This window comes from Aptenodytes forsteri, unplaced genomic scaffold, assembly GCF_000699145.1.
Source record: "Aptenodytes forsteri isolate BGI_AS27 unplaced genomic scaffold, ASM69914v1 Scaffold132, whole genome shotgun sequence".
Classification (NCBI taxonomy): Eukaryota; Metazoa; Chordata; class Aves; order Sphenisciformes; family Spheniscidae; genus Aptenodytes; species Aptenodytes forsteri.
The window spans coordinates 2,998,155-3,019,030 of NW_008795520.1; the positions used below are offsets into that span (position 1 = coordinate 2,998,155).

General features: G+C 38.7%; 1 protein-coding gene across 1 annotated transcript in view; it reads left to right on the forward strand.

Annotated features, from left to right (window-relative positions):
- TSNAX (translin associated factor X) overlaps positions 1-20,876 on the forward strand; it is a 58,086-nt gene that overhangs the window by 32,000 nt on the left and 5,210 nt on the right. Inside the window, exons 2-5 of the mRNA XM_009281784.2 lie at positions 898-928; positions 1,814-1,921; positions 5,225-5,339; positions 7,016-7,146. Of these exons, the coding sequence (XP_009280059.2) occupies positions 898-928; positions 1,814-1,921; positions 5,225-5,339; positions 7,016-7,146 (385 nt within the window). The remainder of the gene's footprint in view (positions 1-897; positions 929-1,813; positions 1,922-5,224; positions 5,340-7,015; positions 7,147-20,876) is intronic.

Sequence of the window (20,876 nt, forward strand, 5' to 3'; positions counted from 1 at the left end):
TGTGCGGGCCCTCAGGGGCCGATTCAGCTCCCTGAGCCGGCAGGAGACAAAGGCGCAAGGGGTTAGAGCTGGCGAAAGCGGGGGGGGGCCTGCAGCTAGGAGGGGGCGGAGGTGTGAGCCTCTGCCGTGAACCAGTGGTTCCCTTCAACTGTGTCACTAAACTCTGCCCTTACACTGAGAGAGACCGTCCCTTCAGAGGTGTTACAGCCTTCTCACTTGGGCTTTACAGATATGTCTGTAAATGTAGGTTTAGAAATCATCCTTTGTGGTAAAAAAGCAGTTGCTACAGCCAAAAGCTGAGGGTGCATTAGGCCTGTAAAGTGCTTGTAGTGGTAAGTGGCTGTCAATAACGCAGCACTCACTTTGTGGACTGTGTGTTGGTTTAGCCTAGGCGGTCACACAGACCTCCCTTCAGCCAGAAAGCAGGCTCTGCAACAAGGAAGCTGGCTTTTTTATTTTTTTTTTTTTTTAAATTAAGGCTAAGTTGCTGTTATTGCAGTCTGTGATTTTCTGATACTCAAGTTGTTGGTTATTCAGTGGAACCTCTTCACTCTCTATTTCTCTCTTCCCTGCCCCCCCCCCCCCCCCTAATTTTAGTTTTTTCCTGTAGGTCATTATGATGTTCCCAACTTTCGGAATACTGCAGAGAGTTTAATTCTCTGCACTATTTCAGGGGTTGTGTTTGTAATGTTTTTAACTGCTACAGGAAAAACAAAACCCTGAACTCAGGTCCTAACAGAAAAGAAGGAAAAAATGATTTTCAGTTTCCTCTTTTAGAAAAGTAACTACGCCCACTTCTGGTTTTGGTTTAGGATAATAAACAATTAAACGGAAACATTTTAAAATCCAGTGTTCGTCTGTAACTTTTAAGTAGCTTCCTTTTGTTCTTCTTTTAAGGAAATTGAGAGAACTCCACATATTCAAAAAGGTATGCTTGTATGTCAGAGTTTGCCAAATTTTGGCCTCTGTTAGGAACACAAAGTGTATAGCTGTCACAGAAAGGAGGTAGCGAGAGGGAGGAATGGTTGAAACATGAATGACACAATGAGTCAGTCCTAGGTGAAGGAAGGATGAAAGGAAGAAACAGTACAAAGTGTAAATCAGTAGTAAAACACAGTCCAAAAGAGATGAGTTCTAGGTGAGGGTTTGAAAAGGGAGGCTAAGGAAGAGGCATATAAGGCCAGTTGAACGGAACAGCTATATCGGGGTGAAAAGAGAAGAAACTGGTTAAAGGGCAGAGTGTAAGGACCTAAGATGCTACGCTGCAGGAGCTAAACCTGCGTACCTGGATAATGGTAGTCTACTTAAATTATGCCTTGCTTCTTTTTCTGATTACTGAAGACATGAATAATTACAGTAATGAAAAACTTGTGGTTTTAATGACTCCTGTCAAACTGAATATTTAGAATAATTTCAAAAAAAAAAAAAGGAAAGGGGAAAAAAAAAAAGGTCTAATCCTGTAGGCCCTTGCTCACAAAAGGATTTCCATGCAGCCATTGCCTTACAGAAAGGAAACATAAAAGGGTGTGAAGACCTTACAAAAAAAAAAAGAAAAGGACTTAGGATCCTACCACGCTCATCCATTGAAATTGGTAGGATTTTTTCTAATTTTCACTAGGAATGTGGTGGGAAAAAGTAGCATACTAACGTGAAGATGATGTCAGTTGGTAATAAGGTTCATCCAGTTACCTTATTCTATCCTGTAAAATGTGGCTACAGTCAGGAATGCTCTGAAGACAGCATTTGGATGCTGCTTACGTTCTGGCAAAACTATTTTTAAATACGTTTTTTGGTGTGTATCTTCTATTAATAGGATCAGGCGGGTTCAGAAAACGAAAGCATGACAATTTTCCACATGGTCAAAGAAGAGAGGAAAAAGAGAATGTTAATCCATCTTCAGCTATGATGATGTCTTTTAAATGTAAGTAAGCATTTGGAAAGCCAGATTATAAAAACATGTGGTGTAGAAATTGCTAGGAAATTACTAGTACTTAGTGATGGAATAAACCAGCTTTCTCTGGGGGAGAAACTTGAAACTAGTTGGACTCGTACTTCATACATTTAGAGCTTGGTGTTTTGCTTTTTGTGCAGTAAAGTCCCAAGAGTGGGATTTCACATAGCTCCACCCGACTCATTACTTGCTCCCTTTTTCATCCTACCTGCTGTTCCCCCTCCCCACCCCGCTTGTGCTGAACCTGATGCTAAGCAAACTGCGTTTAAGTGTTCAGACCGGGCCCTTTGGTGGCAGAAAACTGTAAGATCTGCAGAGGTGTAATGCAAAATCTGAGCCATGGGGACAAGAGGAGGAGGTGGCTACCTTTGGGGAGACTGAGAAGGCTCTTAGCTGTTGCCCTTAGCTCTGGTGCACAGATGACTAAGCTACTTTAAATGTAAATCTGGATGCATTGATTTGCGAGTTGGTAGCTGTTTACACATGCACTTTTTAAAAATAAGAGTTTAGCTAACTAATATAGATCTGTATGTAGACACTTATTTCAGTTTGAGTGCCTCTTTAAAATTAGCTTGTATTTCCGTTTCTTTAAATAAGCAAGTGTAAACTTCCCTCCCACCAACTTGTTTTTATAGGATTTTCACAAAACCAGATTTAAACTCCAGTAAATTTAGTTGAACTTTCTCATTAGACAAGCCCTAACAAGGCAAAGTTGAGCTTCAGAAATGAGAAGCCTTGACAGAAGCAGGAAGGAGATGTGATACGGGGAACAGATTAATTCTTGGTGTAAAATTTTCCCCGTCCCACCTATTTTTTATGAAGCTAAGAAGGGTGAAGAAGTCAGAGCTGGATGGCTGTTACAGATGGTCAGTTTGACATCATATAATTTCCCTGCTTTCTTTAAAACAGATATTTCTTTTTTTCTGTGTAAGTCAGCTTGGCAGATGATTAACTTTGACCCCTGAACTTTTATATTGAATTACCTACATACACTTGTGCTTGACTTGAGTAGTGCAACTGTACTTTCAACTTTAATTTTTCACCCTTAAGCATATCAGTTTATCATAAGGTTGCCATTAATTCAAATTCAAAACAACACTCGTTTCCCTCTTTTCCCATGAGATCCAGTCAGCAGCGTTTGGTTAATTTCAGAAAGGACGTAAGGGACACAGTTTATTCAGCTTTTCAAAGATCCACTCTTTGTATTGCACTAGTGCTTATAAGCCCCAGATGGAGACACAGGTGGTCTTTGTCTCCATGTCAGGCACAAGCGTTAAGAAAAGGTGTGCTCCAGGTGGCTTATAATTGAGCAAGCTGTGTAAGGTGAACTGGAGTGGCACACTATTTCTATTTATGTTGCCTGAATCTAAACAACTTAATGTGTGAAATTAAACGGTTATACGCATTTTGCTCTTTTTCATCACTTTGGAAAAATGTTGTACTTGAATTGGCATAGTTATCTGTTGGCACCAAAGATTTCTAAAAAATTAGTGAGAAATTGTCTTCTATAATAATAATGAATCAAAACCCAAGGAGTATTCCGTTACACCTTTTTTTGCTTAATACATTTTTAAATACGACAGCTCAGTGATACAGAGAGTGGGTAGTATCTTGGTTTGTAAGCTTAAGATTTATTAAGTGTCATTTTTAATGGTCTGATTCTGCACCACCAAAATCAATAGAGTCTGAGTCTTTGCTTTCAGTAATAGATTAGACATTAAAATGGAACGTGTGGAGGAAACGGCTGTGTGGTCTCGATGTGTCAGCCTGGAGAATCCCCCGAGTTCTAATCCTTTGCAATTTTAGGCAACAGTACAGTAGGTTTTCTTGCATCCTTTTAGGCTAAAGATTACCGTATCTGTCTGTGTTTTACTTCAGGTCACAAAACACTTCCTAGTAGTCCCTAACAGGTTTAAAATCTAATGTAAAAGTCTAAAAGCCGCAACTGTCCGGAAGAGATTAGGGGCATTACTAATATTGTAGATCTTCAGAATAGTGAATTTCCTGGTAGATGAAATTTGTAAATGGTCGTTGGAAATGTCATATATGGCATCCTACGAAGGAAAGTACCAGTCACCCTCCCTCAAGTTCCTGTCACTATGATCTGAGGGAAAATTTCTTCTTTATGATAATTCAGTGGTGGACTTGACTCTCAGAATTTGGAAGAGACACACCAATCAGGCATATGAAAGATTTAAAAGATCAGTGGGAGCATTTGCGACTTATCTTAGAGTTTCAGAAGAAGATTGGGGAGAACAGAACAAAATTAAGAGGAACTGAGTTTTTATCAAGGCGATGAGAAATACAGGGGGTTTTTTAGCTTCATCTAAACTTCGCTTGCCAGCAAACTGCTACGCTTTTCTAAAGGATATTCACTTGTTAGACCCTTTAAAAATGTAACCTCTTAGCTTATTTTCACTGTCTTCTCGCACGGACACTTTAACACCTCAGACAGTTATGCAGGAGATGTGTTAGATTTCTTGTAAGTATCTATTAATAGTTTATTTAGTGGAATAATGATCTACAAAATGTTAATGGTATCTGTGAAACATTCATAATGTTTGACTGTGATAACCAGATACACATCCTCTCTTCTCTGTGTTCATTGTAGCTAGACAGAATTTACATCACTAAGTCAGAAATCTTATTTTAAGTAATTGATCTCACTTTGCTTTAGTACTTCTAGTTCTTAGGGATATTAAAATACTTGACTGTTGGACAAGTCTAGTTGGGATGTGAAATGCAACCTTTCTTTTTACTAAATGGTGCATTTTTAACAGTATATGTGCCTTAGTCAAATGCCTTTTTTTTGTTTGTTTTGTTTTAGAGACTGGTGGATCTTATTTACTAATGATTGTCAGGTTTTATTTTTTAATTTATCTTGCTGAATTTGGGTGTAATTTTAAGTCAGTTTCCTGAACAGCAGTATTGCAGAATAGATTTTACTAGTTAAAACAAGTATTTTACCTTAAAATTGTTTGGGCTGCCTTAAAGCATCATCAGGGTTGATGTATATTTAAACCTGACTTATTAAACAAAAGTAGTATTAATGATGAATTTTGCAGCTCTGGCAGGCGGTAGGCAGCGGTGGCCTCCGCAGCCGTGCCCCGTGCAGGAGCAGCTGTGCTGCCGACCCTGGGAAAAGGCACCCCGGGGAAAAGGCTGGTGGGACTGGGGCCCATAAGCGGTTACCGTAGCACAGGCTCTCTGCTCTTCCCCTACGCTGTATACATGTGATAACCGTGCTTGTTACTGTAATAATTGACTCTGCAGCATTTCAGCTGGAGCTTGACACCAGGCATGATAAATACGAACGGCTTGTGAAGCTCAGTCGTGATATAACTATTGAAAGCAAAAGAACAATATTTCTGCTCCACAGGTTTACCAGGTGAGTCACGTTGAGCATGAAGGTGTTCATAGAAACCTAGAAGCTGCCTTGCAGTGTTTTCTGTATTTGTGATTAATAGCTGCCGTGTTCTGTTGAGAGGAATTTAATTAACTTCCCATAAACATTCTTTAGGGTGGATGTGAGCTAATGCATGCACACTCCAGTTAGAGAACTGAAAGATGCTGGTTCAGGTTTCTCAGTTGATTTTATCGGTGTATTAAACAGGATCAGAGTAGTAGAGTATAACAGCAGATGGGAGCTTTCCAGCTTTCAGCAAGCTGGGAGAGGAGAGCATGCACCCTTCCTTCAGGTTAGTTGCCTCTGCAGTTACTTCACCGTTTCAGTTTTTGCAGCCTCACCCTAGGTCATCGATGCAAAGAGGAGGTCACCTGGGTTCTGTTTACATCAATACATACTGCAACTTACAAGGCTTTTGTGTGAAGTTTTGAGCTTCTATATGTTTTGTGTTCTCATGAGCCTTCAAGCAATCTTTGGAAGCCACAGTCAAACTAGAAGAATAACGGGAAGATTTGAAGCTTCGCATAGCCCGTTGTAGAAAATGTTTGCTGTATGTGTCAAACATTGGTCTTGCGTATTACAGTTATAACAGCTCTCCCTGTTCCTTTTATTTTTAATTTAATTTATTTTTTGTTACCTATCAATGCATTTCTGCTGTAGTAGTAACTATTTATAGTTACCATAGTAGTAACAGTTATAAATAGGGATTATGAAGTTGCCCTCTTTTTAACTTGGTCGTCTTCTGCAAAGAGGCATTGCAGTGATTCTAGTAACCGCTACAGCCTTGACTGTAAATAGCTACTCCCACTGCAGGGGCTAGATAGCTGGGAACTGGTAGAGGAAAGAACAACAACAACAAACTCCTCTTTACTCTGAATTTTAGATTCCTGTTTTGTAAGACATTCCTGTTTTTCTGAGAGTGGAAGCTTTCCATGCTGTATTTTTATTTCCTTCTCCTTTGCTTTTCGCTGCTATTGTGGCTTTACTTTCAGAAATCTGTTTGCTTTTAAATGTTTTCTCGAGACCAGTCTATCAGTAGTTCCTTAAATAGACTGTAAACTAATATACCATATAGATTATTTGGGGGTGGAGGAGGGGGAAGTTGAAAGGAAATTAGATAAACTAAACTTTAAATGCCAAGTATATATTGTGGTTGTGAATCAGATATTTCAGCTGTTCCTGAAGAGCATAGTCCATAATTACTTCCTAAAAAAAAAATCACACGTAGAAGTAGATCATGTATTGTATTTTGCAATACTGTAATGTATTGCAAAATATTGATTTTTTTTTTTTTAAGAGGTTGAAGGACTTCTGCAAATACTGCTAGTTTTCCAGAATACTTTTTTGAAGCCTTTGCACGTGTTTCTCATTGTTCTTACTTAAGCAATAATTAAAATTCTAGTCTGGAATAAACATCATGCTACCAGAACTGTGTTTGGCTGGTTGATTATTTTCATGGTAAGAATCTACAGAATTTCAGAATCTGCAGTAGGTATCAATGAAAGTCAAACTAAACTGTTTCTCATTCCAATATCAGCTTTGCTTTTTCCTGAAGCCATTGAAAATGTATTGGTTAGTAAAAGAAAATGTGTAATATTTTTTAACTGTTTGCTCATGTTCTGAAAGCTGCTTTTTCAGTTTCTGTTTTATGATTGCAGTGTTCCCAATGGGGAAGAAATACTAAATGAATCTGAAGTCAAGCTAGATGCTGTCCGACGGAAGATTAAGCAGGTTGCACAAGAACTGATTGGAGAAGACATGTATCAGTTCCACAGAGCTATATCTCCAGGTAAATTATTTTAAAACAGGGAAAGTACGCTATTTTGCACTAAGCTCAGTTTCTCTTTATGTAGCAGTGGTTCCTCTTCATGCCGCAGATCTGAATTTGTCACATTTCTGTGGTTATAAATCAGGACTCAGTTTAATCTTTGTTGTTAGCAAAGTTAGCTCTGGTATTAGAGAGGCTATTGCCCTACAGTCTTCTTATCATTGCAGTTAAACGAAGACTTAAATGGGAGACTACAACTGGAAAAAGTTGGACCCTGACCTAAACTGAAATTGGGAGTAGTTCTAACAAATGTGCTGGCTGGTCTTCTCTGACTGAGAGGAGTATGTACAACACACTCATTTACCCCACCTGAAGGGTTATAATTTCTGGGAGGAGAGTGGGAGCGACTATCTTGTGAAATGATCCCATTTTGAGTTGATAAAGTTCATGAATTAAAATCCTTAGATTAGCATTTTCTTTCTTCTAAAGACTCAGAATGTGCTTCTGCCTTTGTGTTACAAGCATTACATCGGCGTGTATATCTGTTTCAATCACATCTTTTTCTGCTCCTCTCTGTAAATAGCAGTCTTTACTAACATCCTTGAGATACTAAGTCCCAGTGCTTTCATGACTTTTGCTGTCAAATCATATTTCTTTGCTAAATCTTTGCTGACAATCTGAATCTTACCTAAAATTGTTATGCCTTGTTTGTGGCAACTGCTGTGGCAACAAAATATGTAACTGCTGCTTTGACATCTTGGTCATGGCATAAAAGTGTCTTCTGTTTATCAATCTTGTTTTAAACATTTTGGAATCCTGTATATCTTTCCTTGTTCAGGCAAGACTTCTTCAGCTGAGGAGAGCTGAAGATTTGCCCTGAATGATTTAATTGTTTAAAAATGTCCATAGGATTAATTTGATAAACCAGCAGCAAATATATCTATGTAATTTACAAGACAAACAGTGCACAGGTTAACTTGTACTTATGTCTTACACAAACTTAAGTTTGTTAAGAGTGAGACAGCTCTTAAGTGAAAGCTCAGTTTGGCATTTCTGAACGAGAAGGAGCTTGCCATGCTAGTCTTCAATGGCTCCAATTCAATTCCACAGTCCTCTTACCTGTGGTGCATTGGGTTGTTCAAACTAAATATTAGTAGTTATTCTTAAAGAGCCACTTAATCTGTGTGTGTCTTGCTGCTGTTTATAACTTAGTACTGTAATGAGGCAATGAAAAGAAAGAGAGAATTCAAAACTCTGACACTACAGATGACCTCAAACTGTGAACAATACTAGTCCAAGTATATTATGAGTATCTTGACATGCTGGAAATGTGTTTGGACTTTCATTTTAAGTGCTGCTTATAAAAGCTGAAAATCCTTGCATTCAGTTTTATGAACAAAAATTTTTGAAAGCTTCATTGAGACTTGTAAGCCTTGTCTGAATAACCCCTCAAGTTTGTAGTCCTGTGTGAGTCATATAATGCTATCTATAGAACAGCAGCATTCGAGGTCTGCTACCTCACGAATCTTTGTGAGACCTCATGATACAAGCTATCAGCCTTGCCATGTGAGCAAAATTGTAATGGGGTAACCAGTTACCCTGCATCAGCTGCTTCACCTGAATTGTCTTTGTTTTCTTAGTATGTGGCTTTGTGGGTAAATTCAAAGAGGCATACCCGCCTCTATTTTTACTGAAGGCAGCTTGCCTGGAATTAGCTTGCATTCATCTCAGACATAATAGACTACGCCTACATAGCAGACATATGGAAACTTACCGTGTGATAACTTCTGAGAGTACCCATGTCTTACAAAGCAAGTGAGCAAACCTGACGCTAGGTTTCTAGTTCCAGATTCTTTCCTCTGAGTAAAAAAAATTACTGGTTTTGGTTTTTAAAAAATACATCTTTTCCAACGTGAAAAGTTAGATTTTGGTTTTTATATGCAAGATATGTAAACTTAAGCTAGCCATAGCAACCTGAAAATAAAGAAATTAATGAAAAAATTTCTCTTCAGGTTTGCGTTGTATATTTGGTAAGTGCTCATACACAGTCAGCTACGCCGACTCTCCTGCATAATTGATTTCTGACTTGCATAAAGATATCTGTTAATATCAAAATGGACCTGACTAAACTCTTTAGAAAACAACTGAAAATATGCTATCAGAAACAATTCAGCATTTCTAAAACTTTTCCCCAGTGTTTTAAATCTCAGCCTCTTAAAATGACTAAGATGTATTTGTCCATTGTAGAGCAGGCCAAATTACTATAGACCTCTAGTAGAGGAAGTTAGAGGCCTGCTGCATGTGTATGATGACTCAGGGCCTCTACAGCTGCAAAGCTTTTAGAATAGAATAGACTGTTTCAGTTGGAAGGGACCTACAATCATCATCTAGTCCAACTGCCTGACCATTTCAGGGCTGACCAAAAGTTAAAGCATGTTACTAAGGGCATTGTCCAAATGCCCCTGAAACACTGACAGGCTTGGGGCATCGACCACCCCTCTAGGAAGCCTAGAGAATGTTTGACCAAAGTTCCAGTGTTTGACCACCCTCTCGGCAAAGAAATGCTTCCTAATGTCCAGTCTAAACCTTCCCCGGCGCAGCTTTGAACCATTCCCACATGTCCTATCACTGGGTACCAGGGAGAAGAGCTCAGCACCTCCCTCTCCACGTCCCCTCCTCAGGAAGCTGTAGAGAGCAATGAGGTCGCCCCTCAGCCACCTCCTCTCCAAACTAGACAAGCCCAAAGTCCTCAGCCGCTCCTCATAGAACATTCCTTCCAGCCTTTTCACCAGCTTTGTTGCCCTCCTCCGGGTGCATTCAAGGACCTTCACATTCTTAAATTGTCGGGCCCAGACCTGCACACAGTTACATACACAACAGCACATCCCTAACGCTTGCAAGGACTTGGAGTGAGATTGTCGTGGAATTAAAGAATTTTCTTACTACAGTCTTAAGACAACTTAAGCGAATGAATCTTATTGACCTCTCTAGGTAAAAAGAAAGGATGGCAAAGAGGTATTAGTACACTAAATAGTAAGGGGGAGGAGAAGTAGACTCTGCTGTCCATCTTTCCAGCAATCAGGTGTGCGGTCTCTCAAACAAATGCCTGAACTTTGTGGTTTTGTGGACAGAACTAAAAGATAGAAAAACGCAGCCCCCCATTGCATTTCTGGAGTTAGAACTGGGAATGGCTGTGCTTTTACCTTTTTCCTCTCTTCAGGTGACATGAGTAAGTGGCAAGTCTGTGGAATCTCATCAGTTGTATAATACTGCCTAGCCCTGAGATCTCCCATTGTTTCTGTAATTAGGTAGTTCTTGCCTCATTAAGAAGACTGTATATAAAATCCAACTGAAATAAATTGCCTTCATTCCATTTCTGTAGGTCATCCACTGCGTCTGCTTAAATTCTAGCTCTTCTACATGATGCTCCTCTGTGAGGGGAGTTTGTGCCAGCTGGCGTCCATTGTGCATGCTTTGTAAGGGCGCGTGCTAGAATATACACGTGTCACTGAGAAGACAGGGAATGCTTTTGGGCATTGTTTAAATGAGCTCGTGTGTATGACAAGTACGAAAGGCAAACTTTTAGCCAGAGCTTTACTCTTACCTTGTTCATTAAATTTTCCGGTCTCCAGTTAGTCATTGGGATGGCAAAAAAAAGGAATGTGCAGGTTTAAAGACTTGTAGATTGTGATCCTGCTGAAGCTAGGATCAAGGAGGTGTCAGAGATGTGAAGATGCTTGATGTCAGGATTATGAAGCTGAGATAGAAAACCTAGAGACATGAAGAATGAGGGGACAGTTAGATAAAGAGCAACTGTGAGAGGGAATGCTTTATTCCCCCTGCCCCCCACTGTTTATGAAGAACTGTAATTGGGAGGGAACCAGTGATAAGAGTTAAGAATGTTGCTTTTGGTTTTGTTTTTGTCTAGTGTTCTTTAATTGTTGCTTTGCTTTTTTCGCAGTGGAAAAAGCTTGCATGCCTTTTTGAAAATAAATGTAGCTAGGAAAAGTGCTAGATCTTTTGTCTTCATGTATTTCCTAGAGCTGTAAGTCTAGACCTTTCTTTCACCTAGTTTTCAATTCTGATTTTGTATTTTAAAGAAATTCTGGAGAACTAGTTAAAAAGCTTTTTATGAACAAAAACATTGCCATTAAACTGCTTTTTTCTTCAAAAAAGAAAAAAGAAATGCCTGTGTCCCATATCTCAAAAGCAGCATGTCCAATTAACCTCAAACTTCCTAAAAATATTCTCCTTTGTCTTGAAACCAAACATGAAACATCCTCCTGTTCCCCACCCTACCTCTCACAGAAAGAGTAAAAGGGATCAAAACTGGGCTTATAATGGAAAGCATCGTAGCAGCCTTAACTGGGGAATCATGACTGCATAATAAAGCTGCCTAATACATATTTTATTCAGTATAATAACTGTTAGCCTATAAATAGAAAAGTGCTATGAGTATAATGCTTGGGAATATTGTTTGCCACTTGTAATTGTTAAATGCTTTTTTTGGGGTTACTCCAAGCAGTTGTTCTTTTGACTTGAAGATAAAACAATTCTGGCAGAGCACTAAAGGAGTTTCATGCTTTCCCTCATTAAGAATAGTGCTAATGGCACGCAGGACGTTTCCCCAAAGGACACTTGCATGAGCTCAAACACTGAGTATAGCACTAATTGAACAACAACAAAAACTGATGACTGTTTTCTACATGTTTCTTAACAGTACAGATTGTCCCAGGGGACGATTAAACAAGCAAACAAAGAGATACTGAAATAATGAAGTCTTTTTTTAATGTAGAGCTCTTCATTTGTTATGTTAGAATGTTCTGCTTTGTTGATATTTTTAAAGCTTTACTATTTGTAATATAGAATTCCTGCTCCTTTGCCCCACTTTGCAGTGTATACCTTATATATCCTGTGAGGAAATGTGTACTGTTTCTTTAAAATTCTTGTGAGACACTGTGGAAGAAAAGGACTGAAAAAGATTGTGTGAATTTATGAAGGGGAGGAAGAAATTTTTCAGGATTTTATACATGTATATGTGTGTGTTTGGCTATTTTTATATATATATATTTAAAATACTAAGGAAAATATCAATGGTATACAGGAAAGACCTCTACGAGCCTTAAAGACAAGAAAGAGGGTGCTCTGCAACATGTTAGGATTTATGGAATTATTCTGAGCATGTGCTAAATCTACTCTGCATAAATGCAAAACTTGCATAATGCAGAGGGAAACTAAGAGTTGCTTGATAGGTTGGCATTGTGTTGGATTGAATGGAGTACCTTTTTAACATGATTTTGTTAAATGCAATCTCTAGCTATTTGAAGACTTACTCAATTTTTTGTCCCGTAACAATAAGGGCGTGTGAGAGAATTGTAAGGCTTTTGAGGTGTTGAACTATTTTCTATAGGGCAGCTTGACTGAAAAACCTCTTGGAGTGATAGTTTTAACTGCGTGTTGATGTTTTTACGATTAGGTCATTAAATTCTGCTAGAAGCAAGTAAAGGTGTGGTATTATCTTCACAGCTGATAGCCGTACATAAGACAAAATCGGGAATGAGGACCCCGTAATTCTTCTGGGGCTTCTTCAGTAGCGTGGCATGGAGTGATGATAGTAGTTGCAACTAGAGCATTGTCGGCTGACCTTTCTGTTTGCTGTGTGCCTGTGCTAGCAGCAGTGGTGAGTGGAGTGGTGTGCACAGAGAAGCTCATTAGCTCTTTATCATGTCTGCACTTGCTCTCAATAGGATTAGATGACGAGGCTGTAAAATGTCAGCACCTTGTCAAAACTATTGCTCTGCGACTGCTTCTGCTGATGGTGAGGCGGGAAATTCCGTGTAAAAGTTCAGCATTGACGCAGTCTAACACATAAATTATCTTGTGCAGGCACTATTTGTGTTCTGAGAGAATGATATAATGGAGCTTATTTCTGTCTCCTGCCTTATGCCATTTAGAGTCACTTTAGGCGTGTAATAATACTGCAACAAACTGCATTGCTGGATTGGACAGAGTCAGTTAAGTCTGCGTGGATGAAAAGGAAATACTTTAATTGTACTAGAATACTTTTTCTTAACTGCAGTATGTAGGACTAGACATGATGCTGCAAGAAATGCTATCGAGATGAGTGAGGTCCGTCCAAGCAGGCCAGATTTAGATTACTAATTATTTAAGTAATATTGGGTTTTTATGGTATTGTATGAAGGATTCGGATTAGAACACAAACTAAAGGAGCTATCCACGTAATGATTTCTGTGTTACCTGCTTTTTTTGTTCTTAACTTTTTCACTCATAATATGGAAAGAACATCTCATACTTGAGCTGTGCTAGCTACCTTTGCATTTGTAGACACCTATGTATTTCTGAAATAATACCAAGGTAAAGAACTATTCTGCACATCAGGAACAGTAGAAGTAGGACGTTTTTTTCTTAAGAAAGTTTCAAAACTGTAATAAATATAGGTGGCATATTTAATCGTAGGTCGGTGATACAAAGGAAAAGCTTTTTACTGCATGAGGAAGGTATCGTGAATTGTAAAAGTCTCACCCAGGAAATGACTTGAATACACCTAAAACTTGAAAGGAAAGCTATCCATGAAGGAAGCAATCAGGTTTCTGCAAGATGGTGGGAAAACATAATAACACAGGAACAGGATGTAACTGAAGAATTAAAGTTCATCTCTTTCTGTTGTGGGTGAGAGGTAAAATGCCAGAAATGGAAACAAAGTTTCCTGATTATATTGGAAAATTAATGGAATTTGCAGTGAATAAGCTAATATTTATCAGATCTAATTTTGTTAATTTCTTTCTCTGTTTCGTTACTTTCTCTGTTTCTCTGATGTTCTCACATCACCGAGTGTGCTAACAAACTTTGTCAATCTGATTTTCTTCACCCTGCAAGTTGCTTATTTGAAACTTGATAGCTTCAGCTTGTTGCATTTTACTACCCTTTGATTATTTCTGGTGTTCTTCCAGGGAAGGTGAAAAATCAGCAACTGCAAAGCCTCTCACTTTTTACTTTCTGCTGCAGGGTTTGTACGTCCATACACAAAAGCTTAAAACGAACCTGGGAAAATGAATGTGAATTCAGACATGACCAAACAGGGCATGCACTATGTGAGCATTGATGATCAGCTGATCCCTGAATGAGCCATTGAGTTCAGCATAAGTCGTAAATTCAGCAGGAGCCGTTGAGGGCAGCATAAGTCCGTAAAAGAAGCTATATACAATCTTTTAAAGCTGCGTGCTGTGGATCAGGCCAAACAAAGATTGTCCTTTCCTAGTTCTAACTTAAGACCTAACTGCCCTAAAGTCCTGTGGTACTATTATGGCAAATACTGCAGTTATTTACATGACAATCTGAAACTAGTGATGCTGTTTGTCTTTTAATTCAGTTTCATAGCTAGCAAATGGAGGAGACCTGGTGCTCTGGCTCAGGAATTTTTTTCGACCCTGCAGCTGTTAACATCAGTAATTCACAGACTAGACCTCTCCGGCCTTTGCAGGAACCTAGTGCAGGTGGAACATGAGAGAAGACCAAGAAAAATCTATGAACCTTTTTTGTTTGTTTGTTTAAAATCACACAGGAGAATGTGTCATAGAGGAACTCCATTCCAGGAAACAACTAGTATAGTGCATCGTGATTAGGTTTTTGTTTTGCAGTCATGTGGTGAGAAATAGGGATTGGTGAGTGGTGACGTACCTTTTTTACCATCTCACCAGATCTATATTTATGAGGATAAATGGCCACCATTTGTACTTCTGATGTGCTAGTGAGCTGGGGCTGTTGCATGGAAACAACGTCATCTTGAGGAGAACTTTCACTGGGGTTTGAACTGAAGAAGCTGTGTGCTCTTCCTTCTTTGATCAATGAACATCCTGGCTGAGTCAGAGCTTCCTTCCTTTGGTGTCTTGAACACTTGCCCTCACGGCTGTTAGTAGTGTAAAAATTGCCATCTAACTGAATAACTTTTAAAACTCTCTATCAATTATCAAGGCAATTGGAGGTAGTCAAAGAGATCAGGAAGACTGCTTGTCACAGAAATAGTTTGGGGTATTTTTGTTTGTTTTTTAAGAACTCATGTAGAACATCGGCTGCTCTTCAGAATTACTACATTTTTTGGGGGAAATAAAAAAAACCCCTTCAGAACAAAAAACTTGGTTACAAAAGTAACCGTGGTACATCCCTCAGGTCTTCAAGTAGGAGCAAAATGAAAGCTTGTGAATTTCTCATCCACGATGAGTCATCTGCAAAAAAACTAGCATTTGTCATAGGTACATGTTTCTAATAACAATAACAAAAAGGCTTGATTAAACAGTTCTCTGCAATGAGAGATTAAATTATTCTTTGCAGTTCTCTGCAGAGTTTTTGTGCCTGTTTGGGGAAATAATTTAACTCCCACAGGCACCTGTGCCTATTAAATAGGGAACCTATATTTGTTTCTGTAGTTATTGGGAAAACAGACTAATCTTGGGATTACCTTTTCCCTAAAATTGGTGTGTATTCAACTTCAAACAAAGTGCAAACAGTATTAACACTTCAGTATCTGAAATACATCATTTCAACACATGCAGCTAGAAGGGAACAGAACTTCTTGGTGGTCATAGATGTGTCAAGTAGCAATTGACTAATCAACAAAGCATTCAGGGTTTAAAACAAGAAATTTGCAACAGTTTAATTATTGATATAATAGTAAACCAGTTTAGGCAAATCACTGCTAGATGTAATATACATTATTTATATTCCATTAGTAATCAGTTCAAGGTTATTTAAAATAAGTTTTTCTGACAAATATTCACATCTGGGTTTGTACTGATTACTAAAGTAATTTCAAAACTGGATTGATAAAACGGAGCAGTTTGTTTATGTGGATGTGGACTTAGCTGTGTTTTTTCTCTCCCCGGTTCCCTTAAAAATTCAGACTACTCGTAGTCTTACCTGCCATAATGACTCAGCTTTTGAAGCATTACTCAGTGAATAGAAACAGATCTTTTTTTCTGCAAAATTTGTAAGCTTTTATGGACATTTGTTCTAGTGCTTTTATCTGTATTTGTTAGTTAGTCCCATTTTATAAAATCCATCCCTGACTGGAAATACTCTTTTAAGCCATTTTCACAACAGGATGTCCAGAGCATGCCTGTCTCTGAGGATAGCTGCCTTTATGCTCTTTCAGTGTACTGTTATAAAATTAACCTTTGATTCACGCTCACAATCAACAAAGCAGTTGGATTGTTTCACAGCCTCAGTTTTAGTTTAATTACTTAAGTTTTTATCACTTGTGTGTGGAAAGAGACCTGTGAATCTAAGGAATCATTGCCAAGTCTGCAGAGAACTTAAATGGAGAAGACTGAGGTGTGAATTGTCAGTTTCATCTTAATAGGACACTGACTCTGAAGCAAAATGATTTAATTTGTGTATTAATACTTTTAAATTTATTGTTTGTGCTTGTTTCAGTTGATGATGTACCTGGTTAATTATTTGCTTATTTCACCAGTTCTCTCCTTCATTGATCAATATGCTTGTAGAAATGGGTTCTTTAAGTCTACCATCCTCCCCATATTCTGCAGAGCTTAGTAATAAGGGCTTTCCAGTTTAATTTTGGGTTTTCTCTGTTTGGGATTTCCACAAGAGTATGACTCTTTTTTTCTTCTGGGTTGTGGCAGGTTGTATGGGGTTTTTTTGGTTTTTTGTTTTGTTTTGTTTTGTTTTAAATGAAATAGTAACTTACCAGCCTAAACATGATGATAAGGTAGAGCTGTGGTTGTGCTGTTTTGATTTTGTAATGAATTTACAAGTGGGTAGTTTCACATGACTCGCCCTGTAAATAATGTGCCCCACCCTTCATATAGTGATCCTGGAAGAAACTTGCTGTGTATATTTTGTACCATCTTTCTAGTGGCTGGGGTTGGCCTGTGATTCCTGCTGCACCGTTTAGGGGAGGAGCTGGGTAAGAGAACACAGGCTGTCATCTGCTTGTGTCCTAACCATCAGCACAGGCTGCTCTGTGAACAAAAAGATACAGAGAAAGAGGAAAGAAAGAGGACGAAGGGATAGAAGGAAAATGAGTTTGAGAAGAAATAGGGAGAGAAGCAGCTTATTCAGGAAGATGGCAGGTAGCACTGGCATTGCTAACTTTAAGAACTGAGAGGCATGAAATCCATTTTAACCCATTTTTTTAATTGTTGAACAGATATTTAAAGGAGGAAATGAAGTAAACAAAATTTTAGGGGGAAACTTTCACCTCTTGTTTGATCTGTCATTCTGGGTTAAAACTTCTGTGCATGTATGTACCTCTTGGGTGGAATTAGATTCTGTTTACCCTAACCTGACTCCTGCAACTAAGGAATTTCTATTCTTTACTCATTTTTTTAAATAGAACTATCTTTTCCTACCCCTTATGCATTCATTTGACTCTCTGATTGAGTGCTCCATTGACTTGGTTTTTTGAAGAAACCTGATTTCTTGCTAAGTTTCTTAGAGAAACTGCTTAACAGTTCTTTCTCAGAGCTTGCATATGTAGGTAAGGATAAATGTCTTGAGTATCAGCTGATACAGCTGGCAAAAAAAGTGCACAAACTTTCAGGCACAAAATCTCCTCCTCCTTTATAGATAATATGTGCTCAGAAGATATCTCAGTGTAACTTTCTAGTTCTTACGTAGAAAATAAGTTTTCAAAATATAGAAGGAAGCTGGTATACTGGGTCACTGTAACTTGTCACTAGTACAAGCTATTTATATAGATTAAATGTAATAAAATATCAAAATATTTAAGCATTTCGTTACCTTACATCTGTAATTTTAAGAATTGCTGGTAGAAATAATACAGTGCTTTTAATGGGGATTTTTGGTCTGTGTACTAGAAAAAAAAAAAATACATAAATGGCAGTCTTACAAACTATTCCATTACTGGCAGCTCAATCCGTAAATAAGCCAATTTTGGAATAAATCCAAAACAAGAGCATAAGGGGAAAGGTATTGTTGGATGGTGTAGTGAAATGGGATGGGGTTTTTCACCTTGGGGATTATTTGCTGAAAATAGCGGATGTCCTACCATTAAGCTACAACATAACAAGTTTAAACATCCTTCTACCTGCACATGGAAACACCTTATTTCAAGGTCTTGGGTCATTGAAGTGTCATGTTGTAGCTACTTCTGGAAGAAGGACTTTAAAAAGAAAAAAAAAGTCAAATACGGATATTTTTTGCAAAGTAGTTGTTACCAGGATTTGTTACCAGTCTATTTGTAATGGTAACAACTTTAAATGAGGTTTTGTAAGGCTTACTTGTAAATAGTGGGAGATAGATTCCCTGATTGTGAAAAGGTGACAGTAAATGACAAACCAGACTGTGTGTGCAACATTCACATGGTGGCATTAAACAGAAGGAGCGAGAAGAGCGGAACATGTCAGCTAGGGTGGGACGGCGGGAGGAAGCAAAAATGTGTGTATGTATGTATACATATGACTATATAAAAAAATACATAAAAATAAATGAACGGAGAAGCCAAACACTTATCCTGGCAAAGGACAAAACATGTGTGGAGAAGTAGTAAAGTGGAGTGAGCTGAAACTGGAAGTTATGGTTGATTGAGAAAACTGTTTACCAAACAGTTTGAGAGCTGATTTGATCTCTCTGAGAACTTGGGGAAAATGCCAAGTTGATTCTTCATATGCGATAGTCTTCTCCACAGATAGCAGAGAGAGATTCTCACAAATGTTGTCATGTTGAATGCTGCTGTATCTGGTAGCTTACAGCTTATCCACAAAAAAAGCCAAAATTTTGTAATGAATTACTGGCTGTGGTACATGGGAGGGCAAGTCGGGAAAAGAATGGGTGACGAAATCTATCTCTCTGCAACTTCTGAAGTTATTTATCTTGGAAGATCCTGAGTAGCTTTTATTTAGTATTCTTCTATTACTTGTGGCCAGAATGCTTTACTTGAATGTAGTTGATTAAATACTGTATTTAATTGGCCTTGCCGCTCCCTGTGTGTGTTCTGATTTGTGAACAGCAGTGCTGAGTGTGGTGGTGGTTGCTGGATGTTTATTCTGCTTTTCCCACTGCTGCTGTACAGAAGCTTAAAGGGTGCAGGCTGAATTGCCTTTCTGAATTCCCTCCGCTCACCTTGCAAATACATATTTAAAAGGAAAAAATGCAGGTCACTCATCACGCTTTTGTGATTGTAATGTGGAAAGCCGCCTACAACTGAATTTTCCCTTGAGGTTACCTCTAGTTTTTTTGGGGTAATAACAACCCACTGTTGTTCAAATCTATGTTCTCTTCTTTTTGATTTAGACTTTTTCTTTGATCCAGATAAAGTCTAAATTTGCTGCTTCCTGCATATCTCTGTAGGCTGAGTTCCTGGCCCTGTAGAGGTCAGTTGAGGATTTTAAGGTTATTCTAATGGAAACAGGTTTCTACTTCTGGTGCTCTTAGCTACCTCCACATTTTCTCACTTTATGCACTGGCAAAACTATTGTCTAATCCTGGCCCTCTTGCAGCGCGATACGGCTGTGTCACCTCTTTGCTTCTCTTGAAGTGAAACCATCCCCTTAAAATGGCTCAGAATGGCTCTGCTACAGCCATCTCTGTCATGTTACAGTCTGTTCCTTTAACATCCTCCTTTGGCGCTTTCTCTGTCCATAGATCAGATATACACGTGCATTGATTTTGTCTTCAAAATTTTTTTGAGTTTAGTCCTGCCATGGCTGCTTGTTCCAGGTTTGTTTTTGCTTTTTTTCCACTGACAGTGCCAACTTCAGCTTTCTGCTTATGAACTTTTCCCACATGCTTTCCCCAAATCTGCTCTTTGCACGTAAGGAAAAACTGACAGAACCTGTGAAAGCACTGTCTGAACATTCAAGCTTTTTCAAATCTCACCTTTGCTATAATGCATACAGAAAATCACCATCTGCTAAGTAGGTAGTGAGAGGTAATTATGGCAGGTAGCTGTAGATGGCATGCAAATCCTGTACAAGCTACATTTGTTATCCCATCTTTTATTTCCTTGCCAGCACACCAACTCCTTTTGTCCCCCTGCATGCCTTGTTTTTAGAGTATAAGTTCTTTTGGACAGAGCTGTTGTTCAGTATACTCCTTTTGTTGGACATCACAGTCCTGTCTGGTTGATTTTTTTTTTTGGTCTGGAGTGATTTGTAACCACAGATGCTTTGTCCTGAACATGAATTTCCCCTAACCTGCATGTTTTAAGGAGCCTGTTCAGTAATTCCCACAAAATAGAGAAGTGGGAAATTCAGTTTTAAACAAGTATCTACTGTTGCTAATAAGGTGAAACAAAGGAAATTTTTTTTTTAGGTGAGTTGCCTTGCTTTTGATTTATCTGCAGTCTTTTTCTCTGCATTGTGTCCTGTGTCTTTGTGAACTCGTGAAATACTAATCTGCACTCTCCATTGTACAAATGCTGTATTTTAAAAGCTCCATTATCATAGAATAGTTTGGGTTGGAAGGGACCTCTAAAGGTCATCTAGTCCAACCCCCCTGCCGCGGGCAGGGACATCTTCAACTACATCAGGTTGCTCAGAGGCCAACCTGACCTTGAATGTTTCCAGGGATGGGGCATCCACCACCTCTCTAACCTGTTCCAGTGTTTCACCACCCTCAGCGTAAAAAATTTCTTCTTTATTTCTAGTCTGAATCTACCCTCTTTTAGTTTAAAACCATTACCCCTTGTCCTGTCGCAACAGGCCCTGCTCAAAAGTTTGCCGCCATCTTTTTTGTAAGCCCCCTTTAAGTAC